Source organism: Bipolaris zeicola (assembly GCF_000523435.1).
Source record: "Bipolaris zeicola 26-R-13 unplaced genomic scaffold scaffold_86, whole genome shotgun sequence".
Taxonomy (NCBI): domain Eukaryota; kingdom Fungi; phylum Ascomycota; class Dothideomycetes; order Pleosporales; family Pleosporaceae; genus Bipolaris; species Bipolaris zeicola.
In genome coordinates, this window is record NW_006912135.1 from 54,667 (window position 1) to 68,161 (window position 13,495).

Sequence of the window (13,495 nt, forward strand, 5' to 3'; positions counted from 1 at the left end):
AGTATGGGTATTGGGTAGGACTGCCCTTCTCCTGGATTCCGCTTCCAGGCTTGGCTGCCAATAGAATGTTGCTTCGACTCGTAAGCGAGAGACTTTATTATGAAGACATCACAATACTTCCAACGGTCTTGTTCAAATTAAATACAAACTAGTCGTTATAAATCCCGGACTATTATTGCAAACTGCTAGCGCTTATGAGACTAGCGTACTTTGCGATTTCTAAGAACTTTCCATACCTGAATTGCGCATGTCACCTAAAGTCGCTTTGCGTAAGAGATGAGGCGTCCAATTATCTTCTTCATTCATCTTCTGAGATGCTACACATAAGATGACAGAGCTATTATCTTCGAGATGAACATTTCTTGCTTCACTTCTCGCTCATTCCCTGATCCCCCTTTTCTAGTGCTTACTAGAGGTGGAGCATAGCGGTCTTGAGCCAAGACATTTTCGGACAATCTTCATCTGTTGCTTGACCAAAAAGCACATTCTTTTTGCTGTAAAAATGTAGTTTCGATGCATTTATGGAATAGCTTTGAGGATAGGGGCAGGGCTACTGACAGTGTTGCCCTGTCACTATAGTAAATCTGGTCCGATAACTATATAAGACTACCCTGTTTCCTTTTCTATAGTCTTTATTCAAAGCTATACTCACATTCTCTTAAGAATATACCAGCAGCTCTATAATTCTTTACTCTTTACTCTAATTCCCTTTGCATAATCATGATGCGTGTCGACGTTGTGTTCACCCTTACTTCCCTATTGGGCATGACGCATGCTTTGCGCCGTAGCTGCAGGCACAACCCCCAAAACTGGGGTGAAGGGTGGTACTATACCACCAGCGGAGACACACTGAACATTGTTGCGTCAGACTTCTGCGTCAGTCCTAATGTCGTTGCACAATGGAGTGGTAGGCGCGACGATTCCAACGCCCGTCTTCCGCCAGGTATCAACTTGAGGCTTCCTTGCCGCCCCCGCCCGCGCGACTGCCGCAGAAACAGTCCCAATGGTGACGGCGCCTATGTCATTGTCTCGGGCGATACTTTGAATTCCATTGCTGGCGACTTTTGCACTACAGCAGACGCGTTGGCGATCAAGAACTCGCATTTGATCAGAAACAAAGACAGCATTAGAACTGGCTGGGTTATTCAAGTTCCCTGCAATTTCAATCAGTAGTTCCTGTTCTGTCGTCAGTCTTGTAAGTACTTGTGGTTCCCTTGCGCCTGGAAGAGCATTGGTAGCTGATATTCTAGAAGACAGATTATATTTGAGCGATAGGTAGCAGTGCTGTTAACTGCGCTCTTACACGGGTAGACTGTCATAGTTCTACAGTATCCGGTTGGTAGAGATTTGGGCTACAATAGAGCTGTAGCAGTATAAACAGCTGAGATGCTGAGAGAATTAGATTTAGCTTATACCCACTGAAATACGGAGAGGGCTTACATATCGTCAAAAAATGCCAGCATGTGTAAATCTCAACAGCGTTTGTATTCACTGTTGTGAGGATAGCCCCAATTCTCCGTTTGCGCATTCTAGAAGCGACCAAACAATTGGAGATTTCACGCAATCTCTCAAATTCAATCAACATCTCAGTGCATGCCCTCTGCTAAGAACCCAGTCCAGTCATATACAATCCGAGCACAACCCGAACATTACTATGACTTTTGAAGATTCTTGTGGACACGAGAAGATCGGTAGGATCATCTCAGGTAAGTCTCTTACTTTTGACAATCTCAAGTACCCCAAACATTACTCATCTCTTCACTTCAGACATGGAGGCACTCCTCCCTTCAGCATAGATAGAGCGCAAGGACTACCTACGCTGCCGTACTACATACGGTCTCCTCTCCACAACATACAAGCGCATCAACCACTCGAACAACCCCAAGAAAGAATACCAAGAACTGCAAGGCGTCGCGAAAGACCTGCGTCACCGCCTAACCAACCTCGACCCTTCTAGAGGTCTTCCGCGTAAATTCCAAGCTCCCCTCGATGAGCTCGAAGCAGGAATCGACATTACGCTCAACTCAGGCGTGACGATCGACTTTGTGATAAGTGGGCTGCGAGATATGTTGGAGGAGACGAATGATGCGCCTGTGCTCAAACGCGAACCAGTCAAGATGGTGGATGAGGCGCGGCTGAAGAAGACCAGCGAGGAACTGGCGGCTGAGCGGGAAAAGAATCGCAAGCTCAACGAGGAGAAAAATCGGTTGGTCTTGGAGCTCAGGAAATATCGGGTTCGCGAACGGTCCGGGGCTGGTGTGCCGCCGCTAAGGAAGTGGAATGGGGAATTAGAGTAGTAGCACGGTAGTGATGAGTGGTTGCGATTCTGTGGCGTATTGTGGAGGCTCTGGTTGAGCTTGAATGAAACGCTAGGAGAGGCTTTTAGAGATGCACAAAGCAAAAAAGTAAATGTTTATCCTTGGAAGTTGGTCTCTTGACTTCTCTCACAGAGTGTGTGTATGCCTTGAAGTGGAGTAATGGTAAGACACAACCTGCTTCTCGCCAGTTCCGGACCACCGGTAAAAGAATGCCGTGTTGATAGGTTTTGTTCTATTTGAATGTGAAGTTGTTCTGATGGAAAAACACGTAGGAACTTGGTGCTATGCGATACCTAAGCTTTGTTTTTGATTTACATTCAGGCTATACCCCTGGTTCATATAGATGGACTTGTCATAAGCTGGGTTGTAAGCAACTTGACTTGGCTAGAACGGAACCAACACAATCCTAAAGGGTCTCATGTGACTGACCGTAGTCTGTTTTGACCTAGTGCTTCTGAGGAATTGTGGCACGTGTGGTCTTTTACAGTCTGACATATGAGGCACAGGCACAGAAAAGGGATTGTAGAGAAAATCGAATATAACTCCTAGACATAGCTCTTGTTTACCAATCAATATGTACTTCGCCACTAGTACGATCATCTTGTCTTGGTTGATTTCTTCCATGCATCAACTACTAGACCCAGTATCTACCAAGGAGGGTTACCTCCACAAGTGTCTCCAAACACCTGGCCAGCAGTCGGGCCTCCTAGAGTTACCGCATCGTGCTGCACAGTCATCAGGACCAGATAGGCGTCATTATCAATCCGGGCCCCACAGAGACCTCGTTTACCGTTTCCAACTACGCCCTGAAGTCTTGATAGAGCATTACCCCACGCATCACCAGACCACCTCCTACCCTGCCCTTCGGAAGATACGAACAGGCACTGTCCCCAACAACACACGCCCTTGTATTCGTACACCTGACAGACCGTGTTAGATTCAACTTTTCCCCATAGATGTTAACGATAAACGTTACCCCAAGGCTGCCGCCAAAGTCGCCACCAAATCGATTGTTCCAAGTGTTACGCAGCATCCAAAGCGTGCTCCCGCCAATTGTGTTGCCGCCAGTCTCAGGGAAACACTCGTCTCTGAACCAGAGACCTCGTTTGGCAAGATTCGGAGAGGTACCAGGAACTTCGATAGGAGCAGGTGCTGCCATCACGCCCGTGGATGCAATTCCTGCGGCAAAGATGGAGAGAGTTGCAATCTTCATGATGAAAGTTTTACCACCAAAACGATGCTATGACTGCGGGATATGGCTATCAAAGTGTTTGAGATGGTCAAAAGATGATGATTTGGAATATCCAATTGCGGGATACATAACTGCTTTTATATACATGACCCGTACGAGTTTCCATCAATATGGACCCCAAAGATGATTCATCTAAACATCCCCAAGATATGTTAGCCTGTGTTGGTTGGAACTATGCGTGATACTCCAGTAGAGTACAACGAAGCAGGGTGTTGTACTTGGCGGTTTAGGCAGCCAGCCTATCAACCAAGGTGAGTTCATGAGATTTGGTCTTTTGTGGTACGCCTAGCCAAGACCGTGAGAGATGAAGAATTGTTAGTGCACAGTCGTAGAAGATATCGCGTACATGGAATCGAGGCCTCTGCTTTGGATGCACTAGACCTGTTACGCGGATTGGACAACCGAAACAGACTTCTGCCTGCAGGATGCCTTGAGTGTATAGTTATTGGCAAGTTTGGGGGCGGCTTCACTTGCACGGGGGCTCGTTGTGGTTTAGGCAGCTGACTAAAAATACATGCAAATCGATGTAGCCGTGGATTAACGTAACTCGCTGTATAAAGGATTACAAGGAGTGGACAACCAAGCTGCAACAATAATTTGTTGTTTTGTATGAGACTTCAGCATAGACAACCAAAATATACTTCATAACGTAAAACTAAGCTCCTTCGCATGTATGACTGGACGTGTGAGCGGCTAAAGTTTGCCTAGATAACCTGTAAGCGTGAGGCGTGGGCAACACGGCAGAATTTGGCCGGAATGTAATGCGCTCTTTAGCGCACCCCAGAAATGCGGCGTGGTATCTGATGACCAAGAAAACGATGACAAATGCACTAGAAGAGTTCTCCTTGAGTGTATGAATGAAGGATGAAATGCACTGGAACCGAGGAGTTGGGTATGGATCAAGGTGGTACCAATGTATGACTACATTGAGCAATAGTGGAACAGAGGAATGGATCTTCTTGGTGCAAACAAGAACATAATTTTTCACTACCACTCTCAAACAAAAAAACACCTGGTTTGCGTACTTCCGGGGGAAAGGGGTTGAATCCGTTGACTGTGCGAATGCGAATGTCTTAACCCGTGTCTTGGGTGTGGGGTAAATGGGTAGATATCCGTGCAACCAAGTCGGGGATTCCTTGTGGTCTGAGTTCTAGGGTATACTGTGCGTGCACGCTCGGATGCATCATATCTTGAACACTGTGTAGCGTTGTCTTTGGTGGATGGCGAGTGGTTTCGTGCAATGACTATATATCAATAGGTCAATCACCTTGCTAGAGATAAAATCTCTTGGAGACTTGGAAACAGCGAAATGGGTTCAGTTCGGCCGCGACCGGCTTCAATAAACATACCTACACCTACTTCCAACTTGACGGGTATGTTGCGCGCCTTTTGTCTTCACGCCAGAAAATGCGACGCACCAACCAGCAGCCAGTCATGTCTCCTACCCTCTCTTACTGTGATCCAGGTACGCCGTCTCCGTTCATAGATATGGATGTTACATGGCCACATTCGCCAGTAAACCCATTTCTTGTGCCCAACATCAACACGAACGGGATCTTCCGTAAACCATCGCTTCTGATCCTAGCATCTCCGCTTTCAGTTTTTGATCAAGCATTGTCACCAACATCATCTACCACACGGCAAACCTTCCTGTTACCGCCATCTCCTATGCCATCGCCGAGCTTTTTGTTTCCCCGCATACCACCGCCTTGCCCGGGTGACAAGATAGATACCTCACTGTCCGGTGTTATCGCAGACGCATCAGAAAGAAAAGGCAGTGTGATTAGTATAGCTCGGATGCGGCAAGTGATGAGACTGGAATTCTACCAGTTCTTGTTCTTGAAAAAACAGCAGGAAATAGATATGCTGGAGGGACTGGCGCGAGAGAAAGAGCCGCGCAAACGGTGTGACAGCAGTATTGCTTGCTGCAAGATCAAGGGGCTACTATGCATAAGCTTGTTTGATGACAAGACGAGGAAGATAAGAAAAGCAGGAAAATCAAGAGAAGAGATTCCCTGGCGGAAGGCCTTTCAAGCTACTCAAGCTTCGTAAACTGTTGATGCCGCTGCCGTAGCTGCATGGCTAGTCATTGAATGGCCCGATGTCGATTCCGGGTTCGGCCGTGGTATGCATGAGCTTACTCAAGAGGAACGACAAATGCCGCCGCCAGGTACTTCCCTGGAGGACTGCAGCGGGAATTCTTCTAGAATCTTGCATATTTATGTATGTACACCAAGTGAGTGCTTGGAATGTTCGTATACATCGCTTGGATATTTTTATGGTTGTAATATGCACTGACGTGAGTGGGTGTAAATTGGTGCGGTGTCGACCATAGCCTTACCGTGTACACAATGGCGTAACACTAGAGAAAGCCGCTGACATGGCCATGGACAAAGTGGCGCATTGTGGCAAGAGTAGTTGAGTCCGGCATTGGAAAAAAAAGATTATAAGCGTAATCTTACTGTGATTGGCGAGAGGGAGTCTGGCGAAGTTAGTGACGTCGTAGGGTGGCCTGCAGAACCAATCATCTGTCTGGCGTCAGCTGGTAGATTGCGCAACGGTGGTGTTTAAATTGGTGTCGCGCAAACATGTTGATCAATGTTTGTGAGTTCGTATTGTGGCGGATAATGTCAAGGCGGTACTCTCGGCACAAAGAGGGTTAGGAGCCATGTACTCGGTGCAACCGGCGGCTCTCCGGTGGTTTATGCAACGGCAGGTTTATGCGGGCAGAATATGGGCGGATGCGCCAAGCAATGGAATTGTCGTGTTGCAGTGGTAATGGATTGGGCATGCTAAGCGTGCTAAAAGCTTGAGCTGATCCGATAGTCCGCACTCCTAACGTTGACTGGCGAATGCTGTGCGAGCAGCGTCACTGGCGGGAGGATATGACGAGGGATGAGGTTGACAGACACTGGAGAAAAGTGGACAGTGTGGGCCCTAGACGCGGATCGAGGCACCCCAACATGCGACGCTCAGACAGCTGGTTATCAGTGGAGCAGCACTAGAGGGCGACAAGCGAGCGTTTGCAATTCCAATTTGACACGGTGTGATAACGGAAGTCGGTGGACCCTGGAGTGCAGCTGCGCGTCTATACGGTGGCCAGGCGGCCGGATTCCTGGTAGTAGGAGTGCAATGCTGATTGTGGTTTGGCGGGACAGGAAGAATCCCAAGACACCAAGACACCAAGAAGACCAAGACATGCAGCATCTTTGACGGAGAGGGTGCGCTAGAGCGGTTGGGGAAGTGCGTGAGGGAAAAAGACGTGATTGGCGGTGCGGCGGAGGTTGGGTGTCATCAGCAACAGTGAATCAGGATAGGGTGGGACGATTCATCTAGCATCCAGAATTCCAAGACACGAGTGCGGCGGTGCGCCTATTTAAGCAGAGATTGGGAGTGTGTCGTTCCCCACACAGCGATAACGGTGTCAGCAACCCGGTTGGTGGTGCTGGTGGCCGTGGTCGTGTAGGAGAGGAGGGGCGGCTGGTATTGGGGCAGGTGAAACGAGCGAAAGGGGCGGGTCGGGTATGTAACGCAAGGTGTGCACACGATGGAGAGGAGGCGGATGCCGTGCCACCCCGCGCCGTAAGTATGTAATAACGCAAGCAGCAGCGTGCGTGATGGGTGAATGGATTGGCATGTGTCGAGCGAGGGCGCTTCGCCAGCGCCACCGATACAGGCGTTGACAGCCGGAGAGGTGAGCATCTCGGGCTAACCGAGGGCGGAGACAGCGGGACGCCAAGGCGCTAGATCGCAAGAGGCAGGTGCACATGGAGGTGGAGCCACGTGAGACGCTTCTCCAGACGACCTCGACGGCCTATACGAGCGCTGGCCATTGTGGTTAGTCATGTACACTACACCTACACACCGACGCATAAGCGCAGCCTGCAGATAACACACCCGCCTTGCGCCTCTCTCGCCCCTCGCCCGGGACAGGCAGCTGTCAAGGAATGCGGCGTCGGGTCCGATGCAAAGCGCGGCCAGCCTGGGCCGGGCCCGCCGTCCCAGCAATGCAATCAGCATTCTAGAAAGCGTGCTAGAAGACTGTTGCATGCATTCACTCGGCCTCGTTATCAGTCCGCTTTGGGCCCAATCTCCGCCCAGCAACCGCGTCTGACCAAATGGCCCCCCCGAAGCCTAGACGCCACCGGCCGCTTTGCTCTTGTGGGGAGGTCCCAAGCTAATCCCAAGAGCCGCCGCGGGGTGCCAACACACTGTCCCTGCTAGACCAGCCCGCTACGCCGAACGCTTCTTCTGCTCGTGTGAGCCCAGCCAACCATGTGCCGTGCCAGCCTATCAGTAGGATGCCTTGCCTGCCACTGTCATGGAGGGATGCCAAGCTGTCGGCTCGTGCACGGCGAGCCTGTGTCCACCCAGACGAGGGTCCTGGTCGTTTGTTCCGAGAGCCCATCACCCACAAGCACGGGATAAATGTCTACTACTGCTCCCTTCCCCCCTCCCGCTGATCCAGCTCTTGCATATTAAAAGACCGCCGCTCCCAGGGTCTGCTCGAGCCCTCCATCTCGTCTTTCCTTCAACCAACTTGACTTCTCGACTAGAGTTGTCCCTCCTTCGCCCATCATGGATCACGAAAAGGCCTTGCACTCGGATGAGAAGGCGAGCGTCCCTCAGCCTACCGTTGAGTCGGCGCGTGAGGATGGCCAGGTCGAATGGCGTGACCAGGAGGACTTCATGACCCGCAACGGTCTCAACCTCAAGTCCTTCCAGCGCCGTCCCCAGGCCGGCCCCATGGTCGAGCTCGACAAGTCCATGAAGACTCGCCATCTCCACATGATTGCCATTGGTGGTTCCATTGGTGCTGGTTTCTTCGTCGGTTCAGGTGGTGCTCTCAGCAGAGGTGTAAGTTGGCTCACCACCAAATGTCTCTCTCTCTGATCGTCACTCACACATTCTCTCTTTCTAGGGTCCTGCTTCGCTCCTCATTGACTTCTCCATCATGGGAGTCATGATCTTCAACGTTGGTAAGTGAGCTCTGCTTGCGCCTAATCCAACAAACCTAACATGGTCTTTCCAGTCTATGCTCTTGGTGAACTCGCTGTCATGTACCCAGTTTCTGGTGGTTTCTACACCTACTCGACTCGCTTCATTGATCCTTCCTGGGGTTTCGCCATGGGCTGGAACTACGTCTTCCAATGGGCCATTGTTCTACCGCTCGAATTGCTTGTCGCTGGTCTTACTGTGCAATACTGGGAAGGCGCCCAAGGCATAAATGTCGCCGTCTTCATCACCATCTTCTGGGTCTTCATCATTCTAATCAATGTCTTCGGTACTCTGGGATATGCCGAGGAAGAGTTCTGGTCGTCATGCCTCAAGCTTGGCGCTACAGTTGTCTTCATGATTATTGCCCTCGTCCTCGTTTTGGGTGGCGGCCCTAGCAGCGGCATGTACAGCGAATACTGGGGTGCTCGTACCTGGTACGACCCCGGCGCGTTCAGCAAGTACGGCTTCAAGGGATTCTGCAGTGTTTTCGTCACCGCTGCCTTCTCTTTCTCCGGTACTGAGTTGGTCGGTCTGGCCGCTGCCGAGACCAAGAACCCTCTCAAGTCGCTGCCTGGTGCTATTCGCCAAGTCTTCTGGCGTATCACCCTCTTCTACATTCTCGGTCTCACCTTTGTCGGTCTTCTCGTACAGCACGAAGATGAGCGCCTGATGGGTGGCTCCTCCGATGTCAATGCCTCGCCCTTTGTCATTGCTGGCAAGAACGCCGGACTCGTGGGTTTTGACAGTTTCATGAACGTCATCATTCTCGTCTCAGTCATTTCCATCGGTGTGTCTGGTGTCTACGGTGGATCTCGTACTCTTACCGCTCTCGCCGACCAAGGCTACGCTCCTAAGCTCTTCACCTACATTGACCGCGCTGGACGTCCTCTCTATTCTGTCGGCTTCGTCATGATGTGGGGCCCTCTTGCCTACATGAACTTGGCTTCTACCGGTGCCACCATCTTCAACTGGTTCGTCGCCCTTTCCGGTCTTGCTGCTCTATTCACCTGGGGCTCCATCTGCTTGGCCCACATTCGTTTCCGCAAGGCCTGGGCATACCACGGACACACTCTCGACGAGATCCCCTTCAAGGCTGCTGGTGGTGTCATCGGCTCTTGGATCGGTATCGGCATCATCATCATGGTTTTGGCTGCTCAGGTAAGATAAAGCTCGAAACTTTCTTGATAAGCAAAATACTAATATTGAAACTAGTTCTACACTGCTGTCTCTCCCCTCAACCTGCCTGCCGGTAAGAAGACTGGTACCGCGAGCGACTTTTTCGAGGCTTACCTTGCCATCTTTGTCGTCGGCGCCTTCTGGGTTGCCGGTTACTTCTGGAAGCGTGAGGGTTGGCTCCGCACTGCTCAGATGGATGTCGACACTGGCCGTCGTGAGCTTGACTGGGACTTGATCAACAGGGAGCGTGCCGAGATTGCCACTTGGCCCGCGTGGAAGCGTTTCATGCACCGCATCTTTTAAGCGGTCGTTGGCGCGTACAACGCAGAGAGTGCTTGGTCCGAGTTCTTTGATACCCTTCAGACAGCTCGATACCGCGAGCCTGCTTTCGTTTATGTAATATTTCTATGATGTCCTATATCGTAGATATCCGTACATGTAATGATTGCCTTTCTTGATGAAAGGTAATGTCTTAAAATGTCCTATATACCCCTTGTTTTCTCAACTCCATTGGCTGCCGTGACCTTTTGTTTTTGTTTTTGTCCCCGAATGACTTCTATATTTGTGACAATCAACTTGATGAACAAACCCCCTTCCCCAAACCCACGCGGGCCCATACACGTATACCCACAAATACCGCATTTCCCAAATCCCACATTTCCATCGCGTAATCGAAGCCCTTTTTAAACTCTCCGCTTTCCCCCGCTTCCGACCCGCTTTCTCACCTTCCTCTTCCTTGTCTCCCCCTCCGCGCCGCCCCCTGTGCAAAACCTTACTCAAAGCAGCAAAGCCCACATGCAACTCCTCTCCCCCCCCCGCCCTCTTTCCGGGTTGTCGGCGCGTCTGTGTGTTTTTTTATCTAATAACTTGCGCTACTCTAACTTTAAAGCGACTACCAAGACATGGGTTCCGACGGCGTCCGGTGTTGGTTCTGCTCTGATCTGCCGGTGTTTGGGGGGGGGGGAGGGGTCGCTTTAGTTTGGCAACAGGAATCCAAAGATTAATTGTCTTGTGTACGTGCGGGACAAAAGCAAAGCTTCGTATCTATGTAGAATTGAAGAAAGAAAGAAAGAAAGAGAAGCAAAATGTTAGCGTACAGCGAATTGCGGTTTTTGACGTCATGTGACTTCTTGCTTTTTTTTTTCTCTCTCTTGCAGATTTGAGGAAAGTTGAGTGTGATTATTTCGGTACGGGTTTGTATCAGAACCTTAGTTCTTCATTGATTTATTTTTTTTTCAAAAAAAACTTGGTTCTAGGTGAAAGTTGGGTAGCCAAAGGGTGAATTCTTTTTTTGCATTAGAATTAGACTTTGACTAATAGTGAAGGAATGTGCTAGTGCGACCTTCTTAGAACGTCACAGAACCGCAAAACGTCGTAGATGGGCACAAAGTAGACTGGAGTTCTTTTTTTTCCACTGGTATACAAGACCAAGCTTTGTAGTCACAATTGCACTCATCGCATTTGTGTATAACAGACGACATGAGCCTCTGCTTGTCTTGACTTTCGGTACGTCTTGACTCTCGCTTCCTTGTAGATTGGAATATGTTCTATTGATTCATCTTTTCCTTCACATAAGATCAGGGAAACACTTCTGTTACTCATAATTGAGCAGTTTACCGGCAGGTTAGTAGTTAGGTAATTGATCACTGGTGAATACCCGTTGTTGTATGTTTTTGGGTTAAGCTTCTTTGCAAGTCGAGTTAATATCACACGGCTCGATTCTGTTGTGGACTTTTATATCTTGGAATGTATCCATGGGTATATTCTTAGTGAATAGAGCTTAGCGGAAACGCTTATCCAGTGGTTGTCATTTGTATGGGTTGCGTCTTCAACGTCCCTTAGCACATGACGTACGGAATAAGTGCACATCTTGATCCATGGATTGTTATGTTCGAATCTTGAAACTTCCTGCAGTATGCTTGGGCTTGACATATGAAGATTCAAATCATAAGCCAGAGTGATGGAAGAACGTACTGGAAGCTGCGCAAGTCACGTGAAAAGGTTGCATGCGTATTTGGTTCTATGGCTGAGTGCATTGCATTTACCTTGAATGTAAGATGTCTATTTCGAGCACCAGAGTGCAACTAACTCATATATTTTCATAGCTATCTCGTTTTATGCTTGAATATTATTCTCTAGAAAGTGAAGAACCTCCCCTAGTCAAAGTAGAGAGTGACAGATTCTCTCACACAAGAACAAGATGTCCTGATTCTGAGCATATTAAGAAAAAAAAGCATAGGCTCAAGGTTACAAAAGACGAAGGCGATGAGAGTAAAATGCAATGACCTTGTTTTCCCCTTTACAATAGTAACATATGTACTAGTTGCAGGGACAACTTGACGATAGCACGGTTCTGCTTTGCACGATGGGGGCGAGGCAACGTCTCAAGATGCATGTACACTGATATTTCATCTTTTTTGAAGAAAAGGGAACAAGTTTGAGAGATGCAAAAACGGCAGATTTGAAACTTGGTTTAGCGGAATAATGGTATGTTTTGAACGTCGACAAGGCCATAAAAGTACAAGGAGTTACATGTCTGTCACTAGAATTTAATACATGTGAGCTGAGAGACCAGCAGCGAACAAACTGCAATATGTATACTAGAAGAAACGAGAGTGAAGAGTCAGGCCATATACTTCTCATACCAATCCATCGATACATGATTTTTGGTGAGTTGCGCCGAGTCCAGTTGCTCTCTTTGATCTCAATGTACATTCCCCATCTTTTATCATCATGATTCCTACACCATGCCGGCTACCCTGCTACAAGACATGCTGGTACTCGTGCAATGCAAAACGCATATGCCACTACAACGTCTTGGCGCCCTTGTACCTGCCCGTTTTGAGATTGAAGGCGCGCTGGTCCTTCAGCCACCGCCTATACCCAGCCACACTGCCAATCTTCTCGCCATAGTAATCCGGGGGAGGATTGGCCAGCGACGATGCGGTAGGATCGACACGGTGGCGTTTGATGCGGTTGAAAAAGGCCGAGTCTTTCTGTAAAGCGAGTATTAGTAATATCCCTGTTGTTTTTGTGCTGCTGAGATTGTTGCAGACATACCCGTGTGAACTCGGTAATCACTCCCCTGTACGCCAGATTGAAAACTTGGTTGCCAAAGATGGGACCAATGAGCCACCCCACGCCCATCATGCCCAAGGTGCTGAGGCCCATGAGCATGAAGGGGTCGAAGCCGCCGAGCTGCGCCGAGAGCGTTGCATCATAGCCATTGTTGATCATTGTCGTGAGCCCAAAGTACGTGACACCCACAGCACCAATGCCGGAGCAGGCCTGGCCAATTCTGCGGCGCGTCCGGCGCAGCGCGAAGAAGGCGTCCCATGTGAGTTGGGGTTGTGTGCTACCTGGGGAATTGTTGGCCATAGATTGTGCTGGTGTCGTCGACGCATAGCGTGCCGGCCATTTGCTGCGGGGGAATTGGGTGCACGGCGTCGTTTTTGCTGTCGCCGTCGCTGTCGTCGCGGGGCGATTGCGCTGTTGCGGAAGCGGGCTTGGTCGTGTGCATGTCGAAAAGGAAGCGGTTGCGCCCAGTGATGAGGGGGCGAGTATCGCGGGAGGGAAGCGATTGGCAAAGGCCCTTGCTGGGCACAGTGCACTCCGTGTGAGCATGTTGGTTGCGAGTGTGGATGTTGAGAGGTGGGTCAAGTGTGCACCGCGAACTTTCCGATGATGTTGCAAAGGCACGGTCTTGGCGGTTGTGGGGAAGTGCCGCACTGCCTGTCAACATAACAAGACA

At 49.7% G+C, this 13,495-nt stretch overlaps 7 protein-coding genes across 7 annotated transcripts; 4 read left to right on the top strand and 3 right to left on the bottom strand.

The window, feature by feature from the left end:
- Nucleotides 1–723: 723 nt before the first annotated feature.
- Nucleotides 724–1,173, top strand: COCCADRAFT_97649 (uncharacterized protein; the record flags this gene model as incomplete). Its single annotated transcript, XM_007714671.1, has 1 exon — nt 724–1,173. The coding sequence occupies one exon, from the start codon at nt 724–726 to the stop codon at nt 1,171–1,173; it is 450 nt and encodes a 149-aa protein (XP_007712861.1).
- Nucleotides 1,174–1,453: 280 nt separating this feature from the next.
- COCCADRAFT_26730 (uncharacterized protein) lies at nt 1,454–2,297 on the top strand (the record flags this gene model as incomplete). The annotated part of the gene is made up of 3 exons (XM_007714652.1): nt 1,454–1,465; nt 1,668–1,706; nt 1,797–2,297. The coding sequence occupies 3 exons, from the start codon at nt 1,454–1,456 to the stop codon at nt 2,295–2,297; spliced, it is 552 nt and encodes a 183-aa protein (XP_007712842.1).
- A 668-nt stretch (nt 2,298–2,965) lies between these two features.
- Nucleotides 2,966–3,531, bottom strand: COCCADRAFT_26731 (uncharacterized protein; the record flags this gene model as incomplete). Its single annotated transcript, XM_007714653.1, has 2 exons — nt 2,966–3,238; nt 3,295–3,531. 2 exons carry the CDS (start codon nt 3,529–3,531, stop codon nt 2,966–2,968), a joined length of 510 nt encoding a protein of 169 aa, XP_007712843.1.
- Nucleotides 3,532–5,004: 1,473 nt separating this feature from the next.
- On the top strand, nt 5,005–5,622 carry COCCADRAFT_26732 (uncharacterized protein; the record flags this gene model as incomplete). The annotated part of the gene is made up of 1 exon (XM_007714654.1): nt 5,005–5,622. The coding sequence occupies one exon, from the start codon at nt 5,005–5,007 to the stop codon at nt 5,620–5,622; it is 618 nt and encodes a 205-aa protein (XP_007712844.1).
- An 885-nt stretch (nt 5,623–6,507) lies between these two features.
- On the bottom strand, nt 6,508–6,777 carry COCCADRAFT_97687 (uncharacterized protein; the record flags this gene model as incomplete). The annotated part of the gene is made up of 1 exon (XM_007714672.1): nt 6,508–6,777. One exon carries the CDS (start codon nt 6,775–6,777, stop codon nt 6,508–6,510), a length of 270 nt encoding a protein of 89 aa, XP_007712862.1.
- A 1,371-nt stretch (nt 6,778–8,148) lies between these two features.
- On the top strand, nt 8,149–10,047 carry COCCADRAFT_97606 (uncharacterized protein; the record flags this gene model as incomplete). Its single annotated transcript, XM_007714673.1, has 4 exons — nt 8,149–8,427; nt 8,492–8,549; nt 8,603–9,726; nt 9,781–10,047. 4 exons carry the CDS (start codon nt 8,149–8,151, stop codon nt 10,045–10,047), a joined length of 1,728 nt encoding a protein of 575 aa, XP_007712863.1.
- A 2,504-nt stretch (nt 10,048–12,551) lies between these two features.
- Nucleotides 12,552–13,368, bottom strand: COCCADRAFT_5529 (uncharacterized protein; the record flags this gene model as incomplete). Its single annotated transcript, XM_007714646.1, has 2 exons — nt 12,552–12,740; nt 12,805–13,368. The coding sequence occupies 2 exons, from the start codon at nt 13,366–13,368 to the stop codon at nt 12,552–12,554; spliced, it is 753 nt and encodes a 250-aa protein (XP_007712836.1).
- Between the last annotated feature and the right edge of the window lie 127 nt (nt 13,369–13,495).